Source organism: Apodemus sylvaticus, chromosome 5, assembly GCF_947179515.1.
Source record: "Apodemus sylvaticus chromosome 5, mApoSyl1.1, whole genome shotgun sequence".
Classification (NCBI taxonomy): Eukaryota; Metazoa; Chordata; class Mammalia; order Rodentia; family Muridae; genus Apodemus; species Apodemus sylvaticus.
The window spans coordinates 135,950,929-135,974,733 of NC_067476.1; the positions used below are offsets into that span (position 1 = coordinate 135,950,929).

Consider the following 23,805-nt stretch of genomic DNA (forward strand, 5'->3'; position numbering starts at 1 on the left):
GTCAATAAAAAGACTTGCCTCCTGGCTGAAATTGAAAATATACATGGCTGAGAAGGGCTGTATCTACTGGTTTGTGAATCATAATCCTATAGCAATATAATTGGATGTTTAATAAACACTATCCTAACTATCCCTAATTGACATAGAAGAACATTCCCTATTTATTTAGCTATCTACCTACTTACCTATCTGTTGCTTTCTGAGACAGGGTATCATACCCTAGCCCAGGTTGGCCTGGAACTCTGTGGAATGCTCTTGCTTTCAGCATCTGGAGTGGCAGAATTACAGGCATGAACCACAACACCTGGACAAATGGGTCCTTTTTTAAAGTGGGGCATTCCCATATCCATTTTTCAGAAAATGTATATACTCTTGTTAGATCAGTAGCTGTAGCCTTAGCAGATCACACTCCACAGCCCAAGCAGCCTCCCTTCCTCAGTAACAGCTACAGGAATATCACAGGCCAGTGCTTTGACTCCCAAGTCACAAAAGGCAGAATCTTGCCTTCCCCAGCTGACGCAGAAACAGAGGCACACTGACTTTAAGCAGCTAGCATATAGCATTAGGTACTTTCCATGCCTACTACCTTGTGGCTTTGGACCATCTCCCTCTGCAGGTGGGATCTCTGCTTAGTTTGGTGGAACTGAAGTCTCTTTCTTCAGAGCCCCACTATACTGTATGTGGCATTGATAAGTAACAAAGCTCTCACTCAAAGAACAGTTTGTCTCAGTACCTCTCTCTGAAACACTTTTCTCAACATTGTCCAGTTACTCTAACAGTCTGGTTATCTACATTTGCAAAAAAAAAAAAAAAAAAAAAAAAACCAAGACAAAAATCTATGACTGTTTTTATAGAAATTAATACTACTTTTTCAAAAATCAGCTAAATAGTAAGGCAAAGGGCATACACCTTTCATTCTAGCACCCAGGAGACAGAGACAGGTGGAGCTCTATGATTTTGAGGTCAGCCTGGTCTACACAGTAAGACCCTGTTTTGGGAGGGTAAGTGAAACAAGTAGGTTTTATGGTATGGGTTTTTTGTTTGTCTGTTTGTTTTGCATCGTGAAGGTTAGAAATTTTTGTCTACTTGACACAAACGTAATTATATCTGGGAAGAGGGAATCTTGAGGAATTGCTTCCACCAGAATGGCTTGGCCAATTTGTGGTCGTATTCTTAATTAATAATTGACTTGGGGCAGCCCAGACTACTAAGGGGAGTGTCACCCCAAAGCATGATAATCCATGGTAAGCCAGTAAGCAGCCTTCCTCCAGGGTCTCTGAGTTCCCCCCACCCCCAAATATCCTTTATTCTGTAAATAAAGTAAACTGAAAACTGAAATTAGCTCTTTCCTTTCTAGTTTATCTTTGGTCATGGTGTTTTATGACAGAAATTGAAGGCAAATCAAAAGTATTTTTACTGTTTGTTTGTTTGTTTGCTTTTAAGATGGGTTCCTTTAGAATTCCTGAACGGAATTGAAGTAATCTGTCTTCCTTCAACACAAAAGTTCTTGGACTTCAGGCATTCCACCATCAGTTCATGACCAACTTTAAGCTGCTGTTATCTTCGACATTTTTCAGTTTGCGAATATTTTTAAGTAACCGTTTTAAAAATCAAAAAGTGCCAGATCTGTAAGTACAAAGCATAGAAATAAGGTTCCAATCGGTTTATGAGCCGTGTGACCTGCTGTAAGTTAAGTATCAGTTCTGCATACTAATAATCTTTTAAGGAAAGCTATGAGAGTTAACTGAAATATATATCATAGGCCCTACCATACTGAAAGTACCCCCAAAAAGATGGTTTCTCTTTAATGTCAAACAACTGGCACTGCAAAACTCAAACGCTGTGTCATAACTAGTAGTTTCTCGACTTTTCTTCCACTTAAAGGTGCCTCTTGGAACGTAAAGATAATTCAAATGGAAAAAATAAAAAAGAAGAAAAGAATGTGCACAATCTGCTTTGTTGCACAATCGAAAATAGCCCTTTGTTTCTCCCTACAATCTTAGACGCAATTGACTTTCTAGCTTTGCCAGGAAAGAAATCATCTTCTTTAACTCCAATTTCCCTGCAGCTCAGTGAGGTTGCGCAATGAGACTAAATGTCCCTTTTCGGCCACCTTAGCTCAATTCTCTCCTACTCACCACCCCGCACCAGTGCACTTCTATTGGTTGAACCTATTTGGCGCCAAAGCGAAGAGCTGGTTGCTGCTGTTGTGCGACTCTGAACAATAGAAGTGCCGCGGCCTAGGATCCAGCGACCGTTTGGGGTGACTTGGCAGTTGACGAGACCACGGGACCCGGGCGCGTCCGTCATGTTCTGCGAAAAAGCTATGGAGCTTGTCCGCGAGTTACACCGCGCGCCGGAAGGGCAGCTGCCGGCTTTCAACGTGAGGAGCGGCGGCCGGGGAGGGGCGTGGCCAGGGCCAGGCCTGGGGCCTTGGGGCGGGGCCTCATGCCTTGGGGCGGGGGCTATGCCCGCTGTTGCTTTCTGGAGAGTTTTTCTCAAGTGTCGGTTGCTGGGCTAACTTTACCTCCTTACTAGATTCCGAGATCGGAAACAAAAAGTTTGAAACGGGGCCAAATTGTAGGAAGAAAAAGACTCGTACTTATGTTACCTATTGATTTGGTGGCTTTCCCCATCTGAGTACTTCTTGGTTTTGTTTTTTGAGACAAGTCCTCATGCAGTCCAAGCTGGCCTAGAGCTCTATTAACACACACACAGACACACACACACACACACACACACACAGACAGACATATATGTGCCTGTGTCTCACTTGCATGAAGATGCTGCATGGAAGCCAGAAGTGGGTGTGGGATCCTCTGGAACTGGGGTTATAGGCGGTTGTGGGTGCTGGGAACCCACATTCTCTGCAAGAGCAGTAAGTACTTTTAGCCAGAGCCATCTCTCCAGACACACATGCAGCTTCTTGATGAGCTAAAGGCATCTTGATATAACCCGAGTCGTTCTGGGGATTGCTGTGAAGCTGCGTTCCAGCTTCAGCCTTTGGAAACCACAGGTTTGCTTTCCTTGCTTTTTTTTTTTTTTTTTTTTTTTTTCTGCACGTATCTGGCTTCAGTTTGCTAAGAGCTGACACGTCTATAAAGGGCCATGTAGAATCATATAGAATGCAGTCTTTGTATCTGGACTCTTTTGCTTAGTATAATGTATTAGAGAATATTCTAATATTCAGTAGTTCAGTAGTTTTATTGTGCCTTTTTATTTTAAAGATTTATTTTTAAATTTTGTATGTATGAATGTTTTGCATGCATGCATATATGCGGTAGTGACGTGGTGCTCACGGAGGTCAGAAGAGATCAGTGGATCCTCCCGGAACTGGAGTTATAGACAGTTATGAATTATCATGTGGGTGCTAGGGATCAAGCCTGGGTCTGATAAAAGAGCAGCCAGTGCCCTTAACCCCTGAGCCATCTCTCCAGCCCCTATTGTACTTTTCAAATGGCTATTTGTTTTATCTTTTAAAAATACACATACTAATATAAAGTTGCCCATTTTAATTTAGTGTACACTCCAGTGCCACTAATGACATTCACATTGTTGTCAAATCTTCCTTGCTGTTTCCTAAAGCATTTCATTACTCCAGCAGAAACTTTGTCACCATTAAGCAGCTATGTCCAGTCCCCCTTTTCTCATAGCTCCTGATAATCACTTTTCTTTTATATTTATTTATTTATGTGGGTTGGGACTGTGTAGCATAGCACAGGTGTGGAGGTCAGGGGACAAGAGGTTGTCCTGTGTGAGTTACAGGAAGCAGGTCATCAGGCTAGGAAGTAAGTGCCCTTACATTTGGAGCCATCTCAATTGCTTTCATTTTTTTTTTTAAGTTTTATTTACTTTATGTATATGAGTACACTCTAGCTGTACAGATGGTTGTGAACCCTCATGTGGTTGCTGAAAATTGAATTCAGAATCTCTGCTCGCTCCGGCCCAAAGATTTATTTATTATATCTAAGTATACTGTAGCTGTCTTTGGACACACCCGAAGAGGGTGCCAGATCTCATTACGAATGAGTCACCTTGTGGTTGCTGGGATTTGAACTCAGGACCTTCAGAAGAGCAGTCAGGGCTCTTAACCGCAGAGCCATCTCTCTAGCCCCTGCTTTTGTGTTTTAAAAGATAGTTTTCACTATGTTGTCAAGACTGGCCTCAACTTGAGATATTCCTTCCATTTGCTGGCACTGATTCTTGGCCTATGCTGCTGTGTTTGGCTAAGTTGCTTTTCTGTGTATGATTTGCCTTGCCTGATATTCCAGATAAGGAGACTCAAACTATAGTCCTTTTGTGTCTGGTGTCTGGTTTATCGTGGAGTTTTCAGGACCTACCTATGTTGTAGTATATGCCTGTCGGTATTCATTCCTTCTCATAGCTAGATTACATCCCACTGGGTGATATACCACATTTGGCTTATCTCTCCATCTGTTGTTGGTCCTTTGAATTATTTTTGCTTTTTGACTATTTTGAATAGTTCTGCCAAGAACATTTGTATAAAGCCCAATCAGTGTGTGTGAGTAATTCCAGGACTTGGGGTGCTGAGGCAGGAAATTTAATGTGAGTTTGAGGTCAGCCTGGGTCACATAGTACTAGTAAAACTAGTCTCGAGAAAACCAATTATGAAAACCTAAAGATTAAAAAAAAATCAAACACAACAATATTGTTAGTAAGTTTTTGTGTGAGTTGGAGATTTAGCTCAGTAGCAGTGGAGGGAATAACAAAGCAAAAAGAAAGAAAACAAGGGCTCAGGTATAATAAACCTGGGAGTGGAGTTGCTGAGTCATATGATAGTTGTGCTGAACTGTTGTTTGGTGCCAAGCTTGGAGCTCAAGTTCTTATTCACGATAGGAAAGTGTTGTTTAAGGTAGGGTGTTATCTATGTAGTGCTGGAAGACCTTGAACTCTTGGCCTTCCTGCTCAGCATACTGAGTTCAGAAACTACTTCATCCATTCCCTTTAACAGTCTGATAGCTATGGAGCTGATTTCCACAGGGCTGTACCACTTTATGTTCCTTGCTAACATCTGTAGCTATGAAAATATTGTGAAGCCTGTTTGTTTGTTTGTTTTGGTAAGGTATGCAAATGAAAAATGAAACATAATACAGATTGAAATAATAGGGGAAATCAATGGACGTATATCAATATCAGTTTATACATTTCAGGAGGATGGACTCAGACAAGTTCTGGAGGAGATGAAAGCTTTGTATGAACAAAACCAGTCTGATGTGTAAGTTGTGATAATATTGATGTTTTTAAAATAAGAAATGGCGTGTTAAAATCAGAACCTTATATCTCTTTGGGGATGTATTGTTTTTGTTTTTTTGTTGTTGTTTTTTGTTTTTTAATTCTCTGAATATGCCTTACCCTAGAGTACAAGTGAGCACAGGGTTAGAACGTGAAGGGTTTTCTGCTACTCTGTAGTTGGACAGTGTTTCATATGTGCTAGATGCTTACGACATTTTTATGATGTATTATGATGTGTAACTTCTAAGTTGAAAGAACTAAAGTAGACTTAAAAAAGTTAGACAGCAACAGATAAAGACCACAATGCAATTAAATACTTAGTTCCCACTCTTTTCATTAGCTGGTACCTTAGTGTGTTTGAAAGAGAGGGTGCACTGAGCAGGAACTGCAGTGATTTCTGACAGCATGAGTAGAGTTCATTGAGAACCGGTGTCACATTTAGCAGGTTAAAAAAGGGCTGTAGATGGACTGTTTAAAACTGGGCATGGCAACTCACACAGTAGAGAATCTGGATTGTGTGGACAGACTTCAAAGGCTGCCATCACATGGTAAGATAAAAAACAAAAAAACAAGCGGGTGCTTTGAGCTAGGTTAAAGCTAAGGTAGTAGAGTGTCTTTGTCCCTGCCTGCCCCCCCCCCACCCTCCAACAGGGTTTCCTGCTATAGTCTTGGCTGTCCTAGAATCTGCTCTGTGATGCAAGGTTTCCTTAAAATCAGAGATCTACTTGCCTCTGGTTTCCAAGTGCTAGGATTCATGCCCAGTGGTAGTTAGAATCTTAACTAGAGAGGTTTATGAGTTACTTGGATATAGAAATTAATAATATGGGGCATACAAAAAACAATAGGAACACAATGCAATCAGAAAACAGACAAATCTTTACCAAAAGAATGAGGAACACAAAGAAAAATCATTGCCAATAGAATGAGGAACTTAACAGCAGTGTTGTGGGAAATGTGAGTCAGGTCTTGAACTCAGTTATACACAGTTGTTTATTAATCCATCCGACAGACATGCACTGAATAAAGTTGTGCTGATAAATGTTTCTGGTATTTCCTTGGTAAATAACTCTGTTCATGACCCTTACTGCTTCGAGACAGATACTAAGTAGAAATGTGTTGCACTAGAGGAAGGCCACAGGGAAAACAGTGCTAGGAGACAATCAAGAGCAGAACAAACTGAGGAATCAAGAGGTTTCCTTAAGGAAAAGACATTTAGCTGAGGCTTTAAGAATTAGAGTCTTACTCACAAAAGCAGTCAGGGTGGGCAGAGACAGTGGCCCTAGAAAATGCCGAGGATCTTAAAGAGGCAGGTACTCAGGAAACTGCCCTTAGAGACCAGTGTGGCTGGAACTTAGCAGAAGAGGGTGACATCAGATGAGACATTGTGTAAGGGGTGGGTAGTCTTTGTTTTGAGGTCATCCCAGCCGCTGCATGTATTTAAGAAGCAGGGGGCAGGGGCTGGAGAGATGGCTCCGCAGTTAAGAGCACCGACTGCTCTTCTGAAGGTTCTAAGTTCAAATCTCAGCAACCACGTGGTGGCTCACAACCATTTATAATGAGATCTGATGCCTCTTCTGGTCTGAAGACAGCTACAGTGTACTTACATAATAATAAAACTTAATCTTTAAAAAAAAAGCAGAGAGGAAGAAGGGAGGACCCAGTGGTAAATCAAGTCATTAAAGAAGTGACCTGGACTATAATAAACAGAATAAAAATGTATTTTAGAGTTAGCATATTAAGTCTTGGTCCAGTAAGGGACTGAATTTTTTTTTCCCCTGAGACAGGGTTTCTCTGTGTAGCACTTGCTGTCCTGGAACTTACTCTGTAGACCAGACTGGCCTTGAACTCAGAAATCTGCCTGTCTCTGCCTCCTAAATGCTAGGATTAAAGGCATGTACCACCACTGCCCAGCTGGGACTGAATTTTCTATCTGTACTCTGTGCAGTGATCCTGAGACTTGCCACTTACTTAGTTAAATTCTCTCTGGAGAGGTGACCATTGTTTCTGGTTAAAATTATTTGTGAGGGGTCTGGAGAGATGGCTGGCAGTGGTTAAGAGCACCAGCTGCTCTGGAAAGCACCAGGATTTGATTTTCAACACCCACATGGTAGTTCACAGTGGTCTCTAACTCCAGTTACTGGCGATCTGACACCCTCTTCTGACCCCTGTGGGAACTCCATGCATGTGGTACAAATACCTAAACATATAAGCTAAGATAGAAAGATTACTTATTATTATTTTATTTATTCATATATATATTTATTTTGAGACAGGGTTTCTCTGTGTAGCCATGGCTATCCTGGAACTCTCTCTGTAGGCTAGGCTACATCTGACTCCCAAGTGCTAGGATTAATGGTGTGAACCACCACCACCCAGTTCAAATAAAAGGATTTTTAAAAATAAATAAAATTAGGGCTGGTGGGATGACTCAGTGGGCAGAGGTACTTGCTACTAAGCTTGATGATTTCCAAGCTTAAGTTTCCAAGACCCATGTGGTGAGAGTGAAAGTTGCCTGCCCTCATATCTGTTCTCTACGAGAACTACACGCGCAAATAAATAAATGCAAGAAAACAACTTAAGAACTAATAGGGAATAGAAATGAATCTTTCATGAATACATCCACTTATCTTGTGTAAACGTAAAAAGCTTTACATGTGTTTTCTAAATTAGTCTGCTTTTCGGTTTTGTTTTGTTTTTTTTTTTCTTTGAGACGGTTTCTCTGTGTAGCCCTGACTGTCCTGGAACTCACTTTGTAGACCAGGCTGGCCTCGAACTCAGAAATCCGCCTGCCTCTGCCTCCCAAGTGCTGAGATTAAAGGCATGCACCACCACTGCCCGGCCAATTAGTCTGCTATTAAATTTAGCTAATCTTTTGAGAAAAGATCTCAAGGCTTAGCTAATGCTTTCTGCCCTGCCTTGTTTCCCAAGTGCTGGAATTGTAGACATGGTGCCACCATGCCCTGCTAGTCCATGTGTATTGTATTGGTTCCTCCGAATCCAGGAGTTATAACCTTCCATTGCAAGCAGTGGTAAGGACTGTGGGGAATTAACTGACCTCCACAGAGTGGCGGACGTGGAGAGTGGCTCTGTGCGGTTAGTGGAGTGGCTTAGTGCTAGGGCACTTGCCTGTCATGTTAGGGGCCCTGGGTTTAATCTCCAGCACCACAGAAACAAAAGAACCTAGCTTCTCAGTGACAAATACAAGGTCTCACTACTTTATGTAGTCTGGGATGGCCTTGAGTACACAGTTTTTTTTTGTCCCCCCTCTCCCCCAACAGGGTTTCTCTGTATAGCCCTGGCTGTCCTGGAGCTTACTCTGTAGACCAGGCTGGCCTCAAACTCAGAAATCCACCTGCCTCTGCCTCCCAGAGTGCTGGGATTACAGGCGGCATGCTCCTCTGCCACCACCACCCCGGCTGAGTGCACAAGTTTTTTCTGACTCTACCTCCTAAAGGGATTGAAGGTTAGCCCCACCACACCCAGCTCTGGTGTGGTGGGGCTAATGAATGTCTTTTTAATCTTTTAATATGCTAATGAAAGCCCTGGCCGGGAGGTAGCTACCCTGCCTTGGTTAACTGCTACTAAATGTGAATAGGTAAAACCAGCCTATCTGTCAGTCATTCTTGCTTTTGCAGTTTTTACCTACACTGGAAAATGCATATCTGTTTCTTGTTCCTTAAATGTTTTTTATCAGGAATGAAGCAAAGTCAGCTGGACGTGGTGATTTGATACCAACCATCAAATTTCGGCATTGTTCTTTGTTAAGAAATAGACGCTGCACTATAGCATACCTGTGAGTGTCTTGGGTTTTGCTTGGGGTGTCAGGGAACCTAGGAGGGTTTTGATGTAATTTAGTTTCTCAGTGGGTAGCAAGGAAGAAAAAAAAGCTTCTCTATTGTTCCTTTTTTATAATTTTTTGTTTGGTTCAGTTTGTGTTTGTTTGTTTGTTTGGTGTTTTTTTTTTTTTTTTTTTTTTTTGAGACAGGGTTTCTCTGTGTGGCCCTGGCTGTCCTGGAACTCACTCTGTAGACCAGGCTGGCCTCGAACTCATGGATATCCTCCTGCCTCTGCTTCCAAAATTCTGGAATTAAATGAATGTACCACCACAAATCTAAACAGTTCTTATGCACATTTTTTTCTATTGTCCCAAAGATGTTTTCTGCTGATGTCTATATGTAGCCAAAGCCCACAAGCTCCATTTAGGGTTCAGAGTCTTGAGTCTTTTCATCAGAGTGACTTTTGACCCTTTTATTCTTACACCATCTAATCTTTTCATGTCCTAGGTATGACCGGTTGCTTCGGATTAGAGCACTCAGGTGGGAATATGGGAGTGTCTTGCCAAATACATTACGATTCCACATGTCTGCTGAAGAAGTAAGTTAGCATTATTCAACTGTCTTAAATTGCTGTGCTCTGTAATAGTAGTTGCCAGTGTTTCTTTGGTTTCAATGACCACTCTTCAATTTCTTGATTCTCTCCTTAATTCTCTCCTTTAAAAATAATAGAGGTTTGCAAGGACTTCAGATCTAATTACCTAAAGTTAGACCACACCTCACCTAAGTCTTCCATGAGATTTCCCCTTACTTTAGACAATAGTTATAAGTTTTGATGTCCCATGATTCCTATAGGTTCAGTATTTTACCAGAATGAGTCACAAAACTCAGACTATCATTACACTTCAAACTTTAAAGTCTTGAAGTCAAATGGATACAAAGCAAAGTGGACATGATTGGAGCCAGCCAGACAAGGCTCACAAGGCAAGGCTGAGAGGGCAGAGACCCTAAGCTTCCTGTGGATCAGCCTGACATCCTTTTCACACACACACACACACACACACACACACACACACACACACACACACACACACACGCCATAATGGAGCACAAAACCTTGTCATCCAGGTAGTCTTACACAGCACTGGTGTCTAAGTGCTTGGGGTTTTATTCTCTAGAGACATGACCATTGAATTATCAGCCCTGTCGCTGAGCTCAGTCTTTTCCCCTCCCCTCCCAGGTGGTCATGCTAGTAGAGAGGTCCAGAGCCCAGTCTAGCCTCTGCTCTGTGTCATTAGGTAGGCATAAACCAACCAGGGTTGACTATGAGTCATCCCATTAACTGCTGATACTTCTCTACATAGGTGATATGTGATTTCCATCTTTACTTCTATTTGCATACTGTACTACCCCTATTGATTTGTGGGTGTTGAGCCAACCTTTGCCATTGGAGTGAAGCTCACATGATCATGTGTTGCTGCCTGCAACTACAGGTGAACCGGAGACCTGAAAGAGAATTCTGGGGATGTACAGAGAGATGGGGGGGCGACGAAAGAGAACTGAGTCAGGACGATCATGACCAAAACTTTAATATTTAGTCAATATATAGCTTTCAGAAGAAATCCACCCCCCACCCCTCCACCCCCACCCCCAGACTTCAAGGAGGAGTGATCCGAGAACTCGTTGGCTCCCATCTCAGCAGGTCACCTGCTGAGATCAGAGCCCTTCAAGCTGCAGCTGTATTGTTCTCTGAAGAACAAAGGCCAGGTAACACAAGTGGAAAGCAGCTGGTGGCCAGGAATGTCGCAGGTTGAGGGAAGTGGCTGAAAAGCCTAGCTCAATGCTGGAGGGGGAAGGGACAGGCATGATCTGATCTTAATGTGTTCTTGAATTCTGACAGAAAGAAGGTCTTATGCCTATGTCCATCAGGGATATTTGACTATAGTGTTCTCTTTTTGTTGTTTCTTTCTGGGGTTTTAGTGTCATGGTGATGCTGGCTTTGTAGAGTTTGTCATTGTTTCTTTTCTTCTGTTATGGGACAGTTTAAAAGTATTAGTGTTAGCTCTTGAAAGGTTTGGTAGAATTTGACAGTGAATTTGAAGTGAGATCCTGGGGGGCTTTTTTTTTGTTGGGAGGCTTAGTCTTTGATTATAATGGACTTGTTTCTTCTTGATTTTTTGTTGGGGCGAGGGAAGGTTATATGTGCCTAGGAATTTACCCCTAATTTAAATTGAGTCTATATATTATTTTTTAGTTTCAACTTGATTAATTTCTGCCCGATCTTTATTATTCTCACCTCTTACTGCACTTGGGTTTGGATAGTTTTTGTTCTCTTAGGACCTTGAGGTGCATTCCCAGGTAATTTATCTGACGTCTAACTTCCCAGTATAGGTGCTCATAGTTACCACCTTTCCTCGTAGAACTGCTTTAGCTGTGTACCAAGGGTTTTGGTAAATTGCATTCTTATTTGATTCTGGGAGATTTTCAGTTTCTTTTCCAATTTCTTCAAAATTATATATGTATATAATGTTTTTGGGTTTTTTTATTATTTATTTATTTATTTATTTATTTATTTGGTTTTTTGAGACAGGGTTTCTCCAGGTTGTCCTGTCCTGGAACTCACTCTGTAGACCAAGATTTTATTTTATGTATATGAATATGCTGTAGTGGTCTTCAGACACACCCAAAAAGGGCATCGGATCCTATTATAGATGGTCATGAGATACCATGTGGTTGTTGGGAATTGAACTCAGGACCTCTGGAAGAGCAGTCAGTGAGTGCTCTTAACCACTGAGCCATCTCTCATCCCTGTCTTCTATTTTTTTAAGACTTGATTTGTGGTCCAGAAGCTCTTTTCCTGAAGCTTGTGAGCTGCCAAGAGCAATGTATATTTTTTACCTGTTAGATAGTCTGTGTATATCTGAGAGGCTCATTGATCTATAGTATAGCTTGATTTTTTAGATTTATTTTATGTATATGAATGGTTTGCTAGCATGTATGTATGGACACTGTGTGCATACCTGGTACTCTTAGAAGTCAATAAACGGGGTCAGATTCCCTGGAACTGGAATTATAGATGATTATGAGCCACCATGTTGATGCTGGGAACTGAACCTAAGCAAGAATAGCAAGTGTTCTTCACCACTGAACCATCCCCTCAGTCCCTGCAGTATAATTTAACTCATAGGTTTCTTTGTTATCAAAGGGTTTTAATTATCAAAATGGGGTGTTGAAATCACCTACTACTACTGTATCTGGTCCTATGTGATCTTCTATAGGCAGTTTTCAGTATTTCATACCTTAAAATATATTTCCATTTTTTAAAATCATCTTATAATTCTATTTTGCTTTGTATTTTTTGACATTTTGGCTATGTTATAGAGAGATTCTTCTCTAGTTATGTGTCTTTAGGGTCCTAATACCTCTTGTGTCTGGATATCTCTCTCTAGATTTGGGAATTTTTTGCTATAATTTCATTAAGTAGAATCTCTCAAACCTTTAAAATTTATCTTAACTTCTATCCTGTGGATTCTTAGGTTTGGACTCTTGATTATGTGCCAGAGTTCTCTGTCATTGTGTGGTGATGCTTATCTTCATGGTGATGCTTGAATGTAATATTTCATCTTTCTTCTGCTCCATGAGATTTTTTTTTTAATTCAGTGAGGGTTTTTTTTTTTTAAATTAACATTGTCATGATATCAAAGTCTTTACTGATAGTTTCTTCAGAAGAAAACTACTGAATTCATCCCAATTCATCCATTTAACTACCTTACCCTCTGTATTGGTGACTTTTTCTCTTTAGGTTTTGGATTAACTGAAACCATTTATTTGCATCGTCTTAAGCCATTGATCAGTCTTTACTTTTAAACTTCTAAAATCATTACCTAACATTTTGGAGGAGCTAGTTTTCCACACTTTCAATTTTTGGTCTCTGCCTTATGTACATTTCTGCTTCTCTGGATCTTCCTGTTTTATTTGAAAATCTTCTTTAAGGTTTAATCTCCAGTATTCTCTGTAAAGAGAAAGCAAGTTTCTGTAATAGCAACGGCTAAGAAGCCATTCAAGATACAGAAATACACTTAAAAACAGGGAACACAGAAGTGAAACTGGCAAAGCTGCTACAGGATATGGGACAAAGGTAATTTTTAGAGTGAGTGTGGAAATAGAAAATGAATGACATAAGAGAAGACTGCAGGGAAAAGGGAGAAATAGAAAAACAAGATTAAATACAAGAAAGGGGAAAGAAGCTGAGTGAGGAAAATGCTTTTCAGGGAAAAGAGCAAGGAATTAGAGAACAAAAGAAAAACAAATGATATCTCAATCATGAAAAAGTTCAAAAATTGGCAAGTGTAAGGAAAATAAATATATATATATTTAATGAGTACTTAAAGCCAGTACGCTAAGGTCAAAATATTCTAAATGCCAGAGGGAGCTATTAAAAGGGGAAAACATGGGGCAAAAAAGAAAAAGAAAAGGAAAAAATAATTGCCTAACAGTGAAAACGATCTATAAACCAAATTAGATGAATCACAAAACCAAAACAAACCTTTTAAAAATGAGGGAAGATTGTGCAAGAGGGCATAGACTGGTAAGAGCCAGAGCACTGTGCTGTGAGCCTGTCTTCTGGAAAGGACAAGGAAGCTTCACTCGTAATCCTCAGCAATATGGCTGTCTAACAAGACCTGAAAAAGTACACCACGAGTAGACCGCTAACAAAGACAGATGCCCAAAATAGAAAGTGCGGCAGAGAGTCATAGGGCTCTAGCCACAGACAGCACTATAGGAAGGAGCTGACTTTCAAGGGGTGAGCTGCCTAACTGGTGATCCAATTCCAATGGTTAGCCGTGAGATCACATACATTCAAGTAACACTGAACAGACTGAGAAGATTTTATTATATACTTAGGCATATATAACAGTATGTATGTTTATATACACACAAAAACATATATACATGTATACAAATGTGTGTGTGTGTAAAAAAGACCATGACTTTGAGGGAGCAAGGATGTTACATAGGAGGGACTGGAGGAAGGAAATGAAAGAGGGAAATGAAAGGATGCTGAATTTTGTCAAATGCTTTTTCAGCATCTAATGAAATGATCATGTGGTTTTTTTCTTTGAGTTTGTTTATGTAGTGGATAGCATTGATGGATTTCCGTATATTGACCCATCCCTGCATCCCTGGGATGAAGCCCACTTGATCATGTGGTTGGCAAGAATTTTATTTAGTATTTTTGCATCGATATTCATAAGGGAAATTGGCACAGCAATGTGCCTGACTTTGCCTTCTATGCTGGGATTAAAGGAGTGTGCCACCACCAGCCCAGCTATTTTTTTTCCACAAATAAAAATATCAAGGCATAGTAGTGCACACTTTAATCCCAGCACTCAGGATGCAGAAGTAGGCAGATCTTTGTGAGCCCAATGCCATCTTGGTCTACATAGCAGATTCCAGGACAGCCAGGGTTTCAGGGTGAAACTGCCTTAAAAAACAAACAGACTTGTATGGAGGCGCAGGCCTTAAATTCCAGCACTGGCAGAAGCAGGTGGATCTCTGTGTGTTCAAGGCCAGCCTGGTCTACAGAGCGAGTAGTTCTAGGACAGCCAGGGCTACACAGAAACCCTGTCTAAAACCAAACCAACCAAACAACCAACCAAAAAACCCAACCAACCAAGAACAACAAAAAGGTTAAATGTATAAGTAACACTAAATAATTATGAGTACCAAAAAGAATAAAAGGTGAGGGGATTCTCCCTGAGATTGAGAACATAGATGAGGCACTAGAGTACCTCTGACCATTTTGAGGTCCTCAGAAATTGGAGCCTGCCAGTTCCATTCATGTGGGTAGGGTGGCCAAGCTGTGGGCCTCTGTCTTCCCCGTGGTGTTTGTAAGTTGTTACTTGCCAGGAGCCTGCACACCTAAGGGAACAGGTGTTGAAGTGGAACACAGCATTGGAAGCAGGGCAAAAGATGATGATCTTGGCTCTTAACTTTCTATTCTCTGTGCTTGATAAGCATTAACTCTTACTTTATAATTCTCTGGCAGTTAACATACATTGTAAAGCATTGGGGAATCCAGTGAAGGATTTTTTGCTAAGGCTCCTTTATTGCCTGGGAGGCTAGCATCTCAGTGGCCAGGTGAGAGGGAGGCTTGGAGCAATGAACCTTTATTGAACTAGGAAAGGTGAGTCTCTGCAGAACGAAGCACTGTTATACATGCAAATACGCACAGGGACACACTGCATTCATATATACATCCATACATACACGCACAGTTGTACATATACATACATCTCATCAGCTTACATACTTTTACACACACACACACACACACACACACACACACACACACACACACACACCAGGAGGAAAGAGCAAAAACCTCCATGAGCAGGTTTCATTGAGCAGGCTCCAGCACAAAAAGAACTCACTCATTCTGGATGAAAAATAAGTTCATTTATTTCTGTATGCATTTATTGCATAGAGAAAGAAAAAATTTTGTACTCTTTTTTGCTCAATGAATTAAATTTAAGTCTAAGAAAAGAGCTCTGTCCTTATCAATGAGAAAAGCCTGCCTGCTGCTGTCTGCTCTCTGCAGCTCCTTCCGCTCTGTGTCCTATCTTGCCTCTCCTCTCTCCTCGGGCCTGTTCTGTTCTGCTACGTTCTGCCTCTATTTTGCTTCTACTCTGCTTCTCTTCTATTCTACTTCTGCCTCCTTGATGTCATCATTCCTATGTTTTTCTACTTTTTTTTTTAGGAGAATAAATCACGTGGTATTCTAACATCTCTCCTCAAAAGTTCACAAGTTCAAACATAAATTAAACCATAAATAAGAAGTAACAACAAGATGTTTAAGGTGTTTCCACTAAGACTAGTTATCTAACTAGTTATCATTAACTACCACTAGCATCACAGGTTCCTATAAAATTAAAAACCATAATTTTAAGTTAGCACGTTTCTGTCAAGAGGCATTGTCATCTGAGTAATATCTCTTTAGTATTGAAATTTTGTGTAGATGAAGCCCCATCAATATTTTTTTTTTTATTTGTTTTTTTCGAGGCAGGGTTTCTCTGTATAGCTCTGGCTGTCCTGGAAGTCACTCTGTAGACCAGGCTGTTCTCGAACTCTGAAATCCGCCTGCCTCTGCCTCCCAGAGTGCTGGCCCATCAATATTTTATCTTCTGTCCTGGCACCAATAATAAATTGTTCATTTCCTTTGATGGCATTTAGTTAACAGTTTTACAGCCTAAAGGAATATATTCCTTAATTGTAAATCTGTCTGCTTTCTATCTTAGTGCAAACAGCCAGTGACATGTGAAGACTTGCAGAATTCTGATTGCAGTTTTCATATTATAGACAGCTCTAATTGCAGCCAATTTTATAGAGAGCTCAATAATTACTAATATAAATTTAGGAATTCTTATAGAATCATCATTAGGAATTAAGAAATTATCTATTTGTCTACATAATATCACTACAAGACAGTACATCTTGGTTGATCTGCAGAAAGTCTGTCTAATAGGGTAGGCTAATGCTCAGAGATTGTTAAATTAATTTAATAATGGCAGCAAAGGCATATCAATAGCAAGATTCAGTCCTGAAATTTAGCCTCTCGGGCCTTGCCTCCAAGAGCTCATTCATGAATGGTGAACCATCTCAGGAGAATCAGCTGCTTGCCTTTAGCCTCTCCTAGATGGGTTCTGACAGTTGCTCAGACCACGCTGGCTAAGTATCTGATATATGCCAGAGCTCTTTTTACTTTGGAAGTTGTGATAGCTTTGTCAACTTGACACAACCTAAAATACCTGGGAAGATATCACTGGGCCAGTGGGCATGTCTGTGGGGGGATTGTCATAATTAAGTTAACTGATGTGGGAAGATCCAGTCTTAGGTTGTGTTGACTTTGAAATGGTAGTACCTAGTTTGTGCAATTTTGTCTTAGACTTTGTTAAATGACTATTTTTATGTTCATAGGTGGAGTGGTTCAACCATTATAAAAAGTCTCTTGCTACTTACATGAGGTCACTGGGAGGAGATGAAGGCTTGGACATCACACAAGATGTGAAACCCCCCAAAAGCCTATATATTGAAGTATGTATACCTACTTTAATACATACATTGTGCTACCCTCCATCAAAGATAAAGGTTTACTAACTTTTGTTAAAAAGGAAAGAACAGAAACAAGACAGAAGAGGGAGAGGATGATAGTTTCCACTATCTTTAGGATGGACACCTAAAATCTCATCAATACACCAATCAGTGTACATGAATACATTTTAGTTGTTTTGTCTTTGGTACCACAAATAGATAGCCACAGAAAGAAGAAGTTTTTAAAGAGGTAGCGAAACCTATAGATTAAAAGATAAGTCATAAAACACAATGTGAAACTCTGTCAGATTCTAGTTTCAACATGAAAACTTAGAAAAATATTCATGAAGGACAGGAGAGATGACTCTGGTTAAGAACACTGGCTGCTCTAGCAGAGGATTCAGGTTAAATCCTAGCATCCACATCTGTAGCTCAGCCATCTGTAACACTGATGACCCAATGCCCTCTTCTGTTCCCCCTTGAACAGTGTATATACATGTGGTATACAGATACACATGCAGGTAAAACACCCATATATGTGAAACGAAATGAGAAAAAAATTAAGCTATTCCTGAGACAAGTGGGAACCTTTGGATATTAAATGAGGAAAGATTGCACTTTGCTTGCAGTACGCTCAGCAACAGCCCCTCTTCCCCAAAGCTACTCTGCAGAAGGAGTTCTCACACTAAGTTAAAAAGCTTGAAAGTCATTGTAAAATTCCAGATTAATTTTACGACATGGTAGAAGTATCTGCTACTTGTTGCTGGAAGCCAGTGGCGCTCAGTGGAGTCCTAACTAACTCTTAGGAGAGTAAACTCTTTCCCAGTTCTTATGAGATGAAACGCCTCCTTCTTCTTGATATCACTCAATGCCGTCCCTTAAAAACTAAATGAAACAATTTACAAGTAATGTGTATTTAAATGTAGTTGCATGTCCCTTGGTGTCCCTGAGGACAGTTTCAGGGAGCTGGCTCTCCTCATCCTGTGAGATGCAGCAAACGCTTTACACTTTGCGCCGTCTTGCCAGTGCAGATAGTTCTTTACCATTGCAGAAGTTGCTGTCAAAGACTGCCTCACTCCTCTATCTTCCAGCCAAGATCTTTCAGTTTTGATAACCTATTTGCTTAAAGAACAAGGCTAGCATGAACAAAGTGGGATGATTAAGATTTACAAATTAAAAGATAACTCAGTCCAGTTTCACTTTTGCTTCTTATTATGGCACCAAATGAAAGTTGTACTTTAATTTTCTGCTGCTAAGAATTCCCTGGAATGAATCTGTATATTGAAGAAGATTGAAAGAATCTTTTCCAAAGTTAGGAACTTGCAAACTTAGCTTTGTCCTGTTCACATACTGATATATGGGTGGGATCTTCAAAAATGAGACTGGAGTGGGTTTAAATAGTATATATTTAATATTCTTACAATACCTATTTTCTTTTTGATTACTGCCTATAATAATGTAACCAGTTATGTGGGGCACAGCTTTACTCTCAGCCACTAAGAAGCCAACACAGTAGGATCACTTGAGTTTGGAGAGTTGAGTTAGAGACTTACCTAGAAAACACAGCTAAGACTTTGTCTCAAAGGAAAAACGGTATTAATTTGTTCTTTCAGGTGCGGTGTTTAAAAGACTATGGAGAATTTGAAGTTGATGATGGCACTTCAGTCCTGCTTAAAAAGAATAGTCAGGTAGTTTCTGTTGTCACATACTTCAAACCTTGTTAAAAATGTGTGTGTGACCAGCCAGGTGGTGGCGGTGGCGGCGGCGGCGGCTTACGCCTTTAATCCCAGCACTTGAGAGGCAGAGGCAGGTGAATCACAGAGTTTGAGGCTAGCCTGGTCTATAGAGTAAGTTTCAGGACAGCTAGAGCTACACAGAGAAAGCCTGTCGGAGGGGGTTGGGGGGGGAGAAAGGGATATGGGAGGGGAAGGGAAAGGAGAAGAGAACAGAAGAGAAGAGAAGAAAGAGAAGAGAAAAGAAAAAAGAAAAAAAAAGAAAGAGAGAAGAATGGAAATGCTAGTTTTGGTAGCAAAGTAGTATCTCCTCTCACATTCCTCTGTATGTCAGACCAGTCTGGATTTTTTCTAAATAATAAGACTTAAAGTAAATGTGTCATATGTCAAGAGAAAGTTAATTCATTTATTAAGTTGGTGCTTATATTTAATATATTTTCCTGAGTAATTATGATAATGGGTCTTATTTTAGTTAGTTGACAAATTATTTGGGGACTATTCAAATACTGAATTTAAGGGTTGGTAATCCACTTGAGACAGGAGGACCAAAAGTTGAATACCAAGCAGGTGTAGTGGTACTTGTCTTTACTTCTAGCACTTTGGGAGGCAGAGGCAGGCAGATCTCTGAGTTCTAGGCCAGGCTGGTCTACACAACAAATTCAACACTAACCTGGGCTACAAAGGAAATTGTAAGCCATCCCTGGCAATTTTGTGAGCTCTTGTAAAAAGGTTTGGAGTTGTGCCTCATTGGTGAAGAAGCACTTGTCCAGTGTGCATGAAGCTATAGGTTCGTATCCGTGGTACTAGAATAAGAAACAAAAGAATGTTGGATTAAGATTTTCCTTGAATTTTTGAAAATTCTTAAGGAACTATTTTTAGCTTATACTTCATTTTAACCTTGTCCTTTAGAGCAAGAAATTGTGATGTGGATCAATAACTTTTAAATACTTAATATGTAAGCAGAACAGCTTAATAAGACAAAATTAAATTTGTCAAGTTGTAAAAGAGCTGAGACTTCATATTACCACAGTTCATTTTTATCCTCTCCCCATTTTTTGTACTGGCAATACGGAAGGGAAAGGGCCTCATGAGGCCACTTCACCTGCCCTACCTTGCGAATATTGACCAGTTAGTATCATGTCATTGACACCCTGGAACAGAATGTTTCAGACCATCTGGTGCTCTGGCCCAAGAGGGTGACAGATCTGTTTTATTAGTGTACAGGTATCATTTCCCAAAACTAGGTTTTTAGAACAGATTTCTGAGACACCCTAAAATTTTTATTAAACTGTATACTCCCATGTGCCTCCTTAAACATATGCATCAAAACCAGATGGTGAATTAAAATGCTTTAAAAACAAATGAAAAGCAAACTAACAAACAAAAAAACCTATGTTTTGGAGGTGTCACGGGAGCCTGCAGTTGCCAAAGCAAAATTGTCCTCCGCAAGATGAGTGGAAGTGCTGTTTCAGTTTGGTGTGGTTTTCTTGGGCTCTGTGGTTGATTTGCCCACTGTGCACTGAGAGTGAAGCCTGGGCTTGTTTATCTGCTCCTGTGTGGACATGTGACCAGCCTGAACAACTTATGTCATCGGTATCTGAACCCTGTTTTCTACTGTTTAATGTTAAGGAGTTTCTAAATGACCTGACCCTGGGCCAACACGATGACATAGTAAGTAGAAGTGCTAGTACACAGGCCCAGCGACTTGAGGTCAAGCCCTTGATCCCATAAGGTGGCAGGAGAGAGCCAACTCCTAAGAATTGTCTTCTGACCTTCACATGCATGCTGTGATCTGTGCATGCCTATGTTTGCACATGCACACACTCAAAACACACGTGCATGCATATTAATAAATAAAAATATATATCCGGGCATATCTAAGACTGACTATATATCTATATGTTCATCCGCATGGTTTAGATACTAGCAGGGAAATACTTAAAATGTATTCTTTAGAACTTTTAAATATGGTGGTAAAGGAACTGTCAAATGTATCATTGTGTATTTTCTCTCTTTTTTTTAAACACTTTTAATTTTTTTTTAAAGATTGAATCATTTATTTTACATATGTGAGTACACTGTAGTTGTCTTCAGATATACTAGAAGAAGGCATTGGATCCCATTACAGATGGTTGTGAGCCACCATGTGGTTGCTGGGAATTGAACTCCGGACCTCTAGAAGAGCAGTCAGTATTCTTAACCACTGAGCCATTTCTCCAGCCTTTAATAATTTTTTTAAAAACATGGTGAATAAGAACGTGGCGAGATGGTTCAGTGGTTAAGCACACTTGCTGCTCCTGTGGAGGACCCTAGCCCAAGGTGACGAGTGCCTTTTTTGGCCTTTGTGGACACCAGGCATGCATGTTGTACACAGGTACATGTAGGTAAAATACTCATAAAATAAAAATGAATAATTTTTTTTTTTGAGAAAGGGTTACTCCGTGTAGCCCTGGTCATTCCGGGGCTCACTCTGTAGACCAGGCTGACTTCAAACTCAGAGATCCACCTGCCTCTGCCTCCTGAATGCTGGGATTAAAGGCTTGTGCCACCACCACTGGCAAAAAAAAAAAACAAACCAACCAAACAAACAAAACCTGAAGAATTGTGCAGTGACTTTTTTAAAAATAAAAACTTTACTGGTGTTCAATTAGTTCTATCAATTTTGTTTGGCTGTCACAGCACATTAGTTAAGGTTAGCTTTTGACTACACTGCTGTGCAAGCGGATGAGGTACATAATTAGCTGTGGCTTTTTACTGATGCAGAATATAATTGAGTTTTTATTTCCCCCCTCTCTCCCTCCCCCCTGTCTCCTTTTACCTGCAGCACTTTTTGCCTCGGTGGAAGTGTGAGCAGTTAATCAGACAAGGAGTTCTAGAGCACGTGCTGTCCTGACTGCCCTGTGCTGGCGGCCGCAGCAGGATGTGAAGCTCGGCCACAGAAGCTCCCAGAAGTGTCCTTGCTGGGCCTCCCTCCTTGGCTTTAAATTTACAGACATGCATTAACATACCCAAGAGGGCTTGGGGTCCAGCTCTTTGGAAGAGCACCCGCAAAGCATTTAGAAACCCAGAGTTTCATCCCTAGTACCTCAAAAGATAAGACAACAAAAATCAAAGAGAAGACTACACCAAGAACTCCTGGCCAGGAGTAGTGTCAGCCAGCTCTTCAGCCTGTGTTCCAGGCTGACCTCTACTTACTCCATTCCCACAGGAATATTGTATTCTTATCATTGAAAATAAACAGTCTTTGGTTTGGATCTGTTTTCACAGTGGCAATCTCCTGGTACCACATCTTTGGTTGATTTTGGTAGTGTGTGTTATGCATGCCAAGGGGCTGAATTTCTGGAATATATTTCTAGACCACTCTGTCAAGTAAAGATAATAATTTATCAATAGACTGTGGGGAAGGGAAAGGAAATTGGAATTTGGAGGCTTTGTTTTTAAAATGTATGTAAACTATACATTTTTTCAAAAGTAGCAAATATCCATGTAAACATCTAGGGATAGGTTAATCTACACTTTTCTTTGCAGTAGAATAAGCCCCAGGAACGTTGTTTTAGCTACGTGAAAGTTTCAGCAAGCCAAAGGTGCTGCTGAGCCTTCAGGAGCGGTGGGAGGCTGGACAGTGCTGAGCAGGTAAGTTATACTGTGTAGATGAGCGGATCCTTGCACTTAAGAAGAGGACCACCCAGAGGACACCTTGGGACTGCTGACGCTTTGCCTCAGCCTCCTCAGTGATAAACTTAGTCTTGAGCTGCCTCGCCCAGCTACAGCTGCCATTCTGGTCTTAGATTCTTATTCTTGTTGGTTTGCTTGAGACGGGATCTATAGAGCCCTGGATGTCCTGGAAATCACTGTACAGTACAGACTGGCCTAGAACTCACAGATTACCTGCCACTGCCTCTGCCTCTGCCTCCTGAGTGCTGGGATTAAAGGAGCACATCACTAGATCAGCTTGGTTTTGGTTTCTAATTTGGTTTCATGTATATAGAGAATATACTTTTAAAATTTAAAATAATTTTAAATATTTTAACCTGAATTTCATGCAGTATGTTTTGATCTTATTCACCTCCCAAATAATTTTTGATGAGGTAGTAGGTATCATGATGATAGACATACTTGGTATTACTTCAGTCTTTGTAATTTTTTTGAGCCTTGTATTAAGGCTCCAAACAAGATTTATCATGGTAAGCATTACAGTGTACTTACTATTGCTGTGTTTGGGGGTAGAGTGAGTTTTCTATAAATGCCAGTTTGCTGATCATGTTGTTAGGCCCTTAACCAGTTAATCTACTTTCTGTTGCTAATGCACCACATGTGGAGCTCAGAGGCTGAGTTGGGTGTCTTCCTCAATTGCTCACCATATTTATTTGTTTGTTGAGGCAGAGTTTCTCTGTGTAACCTTGGCTGTCCTGAACTTGCTCTGTAGACCAGGCTGGCCTCAGACTTAAAGAGACACACCTGCCTCTTTCTCCTGAATGCCGGTTGGATTCAAGGCATGCACCACAGCTGCCCGGCTTTCTCTTTAGTTTTGAGCCTGGATCTCTCACTGAACCCAGAGTTTACTGATTGAGCTAAGCTGGCAGGCTGGTAAGCTCCAGGGCACCTCCTGTCTCTACTTTTGCTGTGATGCAATTCTAGGTACACAGTGTATGCCAGCTTTTTTATAAGGGTTCTTGAGATCTGACTGAACTCAGGTCCTTAGACATGAACAGCAGGAACTTTACCAGCTGAGCCATATCTCCTGCCCTCTACTCTCCTTTTACTTCAGTTCCAGGCAGAGCCCAAAGGAAAGAAGTGCACCCACTGTGAGGTAGGTTTTTGTTGTTTTTTTTTTTTTATCTGGAACTTGCTCCAGGTGCCTGCCTCTGCCTCCCAACACCTGGGATTAAAGGCATGTGCCACCACCACTGTCTCTACTGTGAGTTTTGACAAAGCTTCTACTGGTTTAACACAAA

At 40.7% G+C, this 23,805-nt stretch overlaps 1 protein-coding gene and 1 long non-coding RNA gene across 3 annotated transcripts; one reads left to right on the forward strand and one right to left on the reverse strand.

Moving 5' to 3' along the window:
* Positions 1-1,390: 1,390 nt before the first annotated feature.
* On the reverse strand, positions 1,391-2,222 carry LOC127686048 (uncharacterized). The gene is made up of 2 exons (XR_007977978.1): positions 2,139-2,222; positions 1,391-1,626 (listed from the first exon to the last, which is right to left on the reverse strand). It is a non-coding gene; the product is annotated as an uncharacterized LOC127686048 (long non-coding RNA).
* On the forward strand, positions 2,180-22,104 carry Gins1 (GINS complex subunit 1). Of its 2 annotated transcripts, none has more exons than XM_052183866.1 (7): positions 2,180-2,383; positions 5,172-5,236; positions 8,948-9,046; positions 9,537-9,627; positions 17,004-17,120; positions 18,731-18,805; positions 21,675-22,104. In XM_052183866.1, the coding sequence occupies exons 1-7, from the start codon at positions 2,309-2,311 to the stop codon at positions 21,741-21,743; spliced, it is 591 nt and encodes a 196-aa protein (XP_052039826.1). In that variant the 5' UTR covers positions 2,180-2,308; the 3' UTR covers positions 21,744-22,104. The 2 variants fall into 2 exon arrangements, with proteins under 2 accessions (XP_052039826.1, XP_052039827.1); XM_052183867.1 differs by lacking the exon at positions 2,180-2,383 and adding an exon at positions 2,747-3,016.
* The last annotated feature ends 1,701 nt before the right edge of the window (positions 22,105-23,805 follow it).

Bases quoted from the DNA above. Each gene is read 5' to 3' on its own strand.
- Gins1 (XM_052183866.1), top strand. From the start codon at position 2,309: ATGTTCTGCGAAAAAGCTATGGAGCTTGTCCGCGAGTTACACCGCGCG. The intron at 2,384-5,171 runs GTGAGGAGCGGC...TATACATTTCAG, and splicing joins GGCAGCTGCCGGCTTTCAAC to GAGGATGGACTCAGACAAGT. The intron at 18,806-21,674 runs GTAGTTTCTGTT...TTTTACCTGCAG, and splicing joins TGCTTAAAAAGAATAGTCAG to CACTTTTTGCCTCGGTGGAA.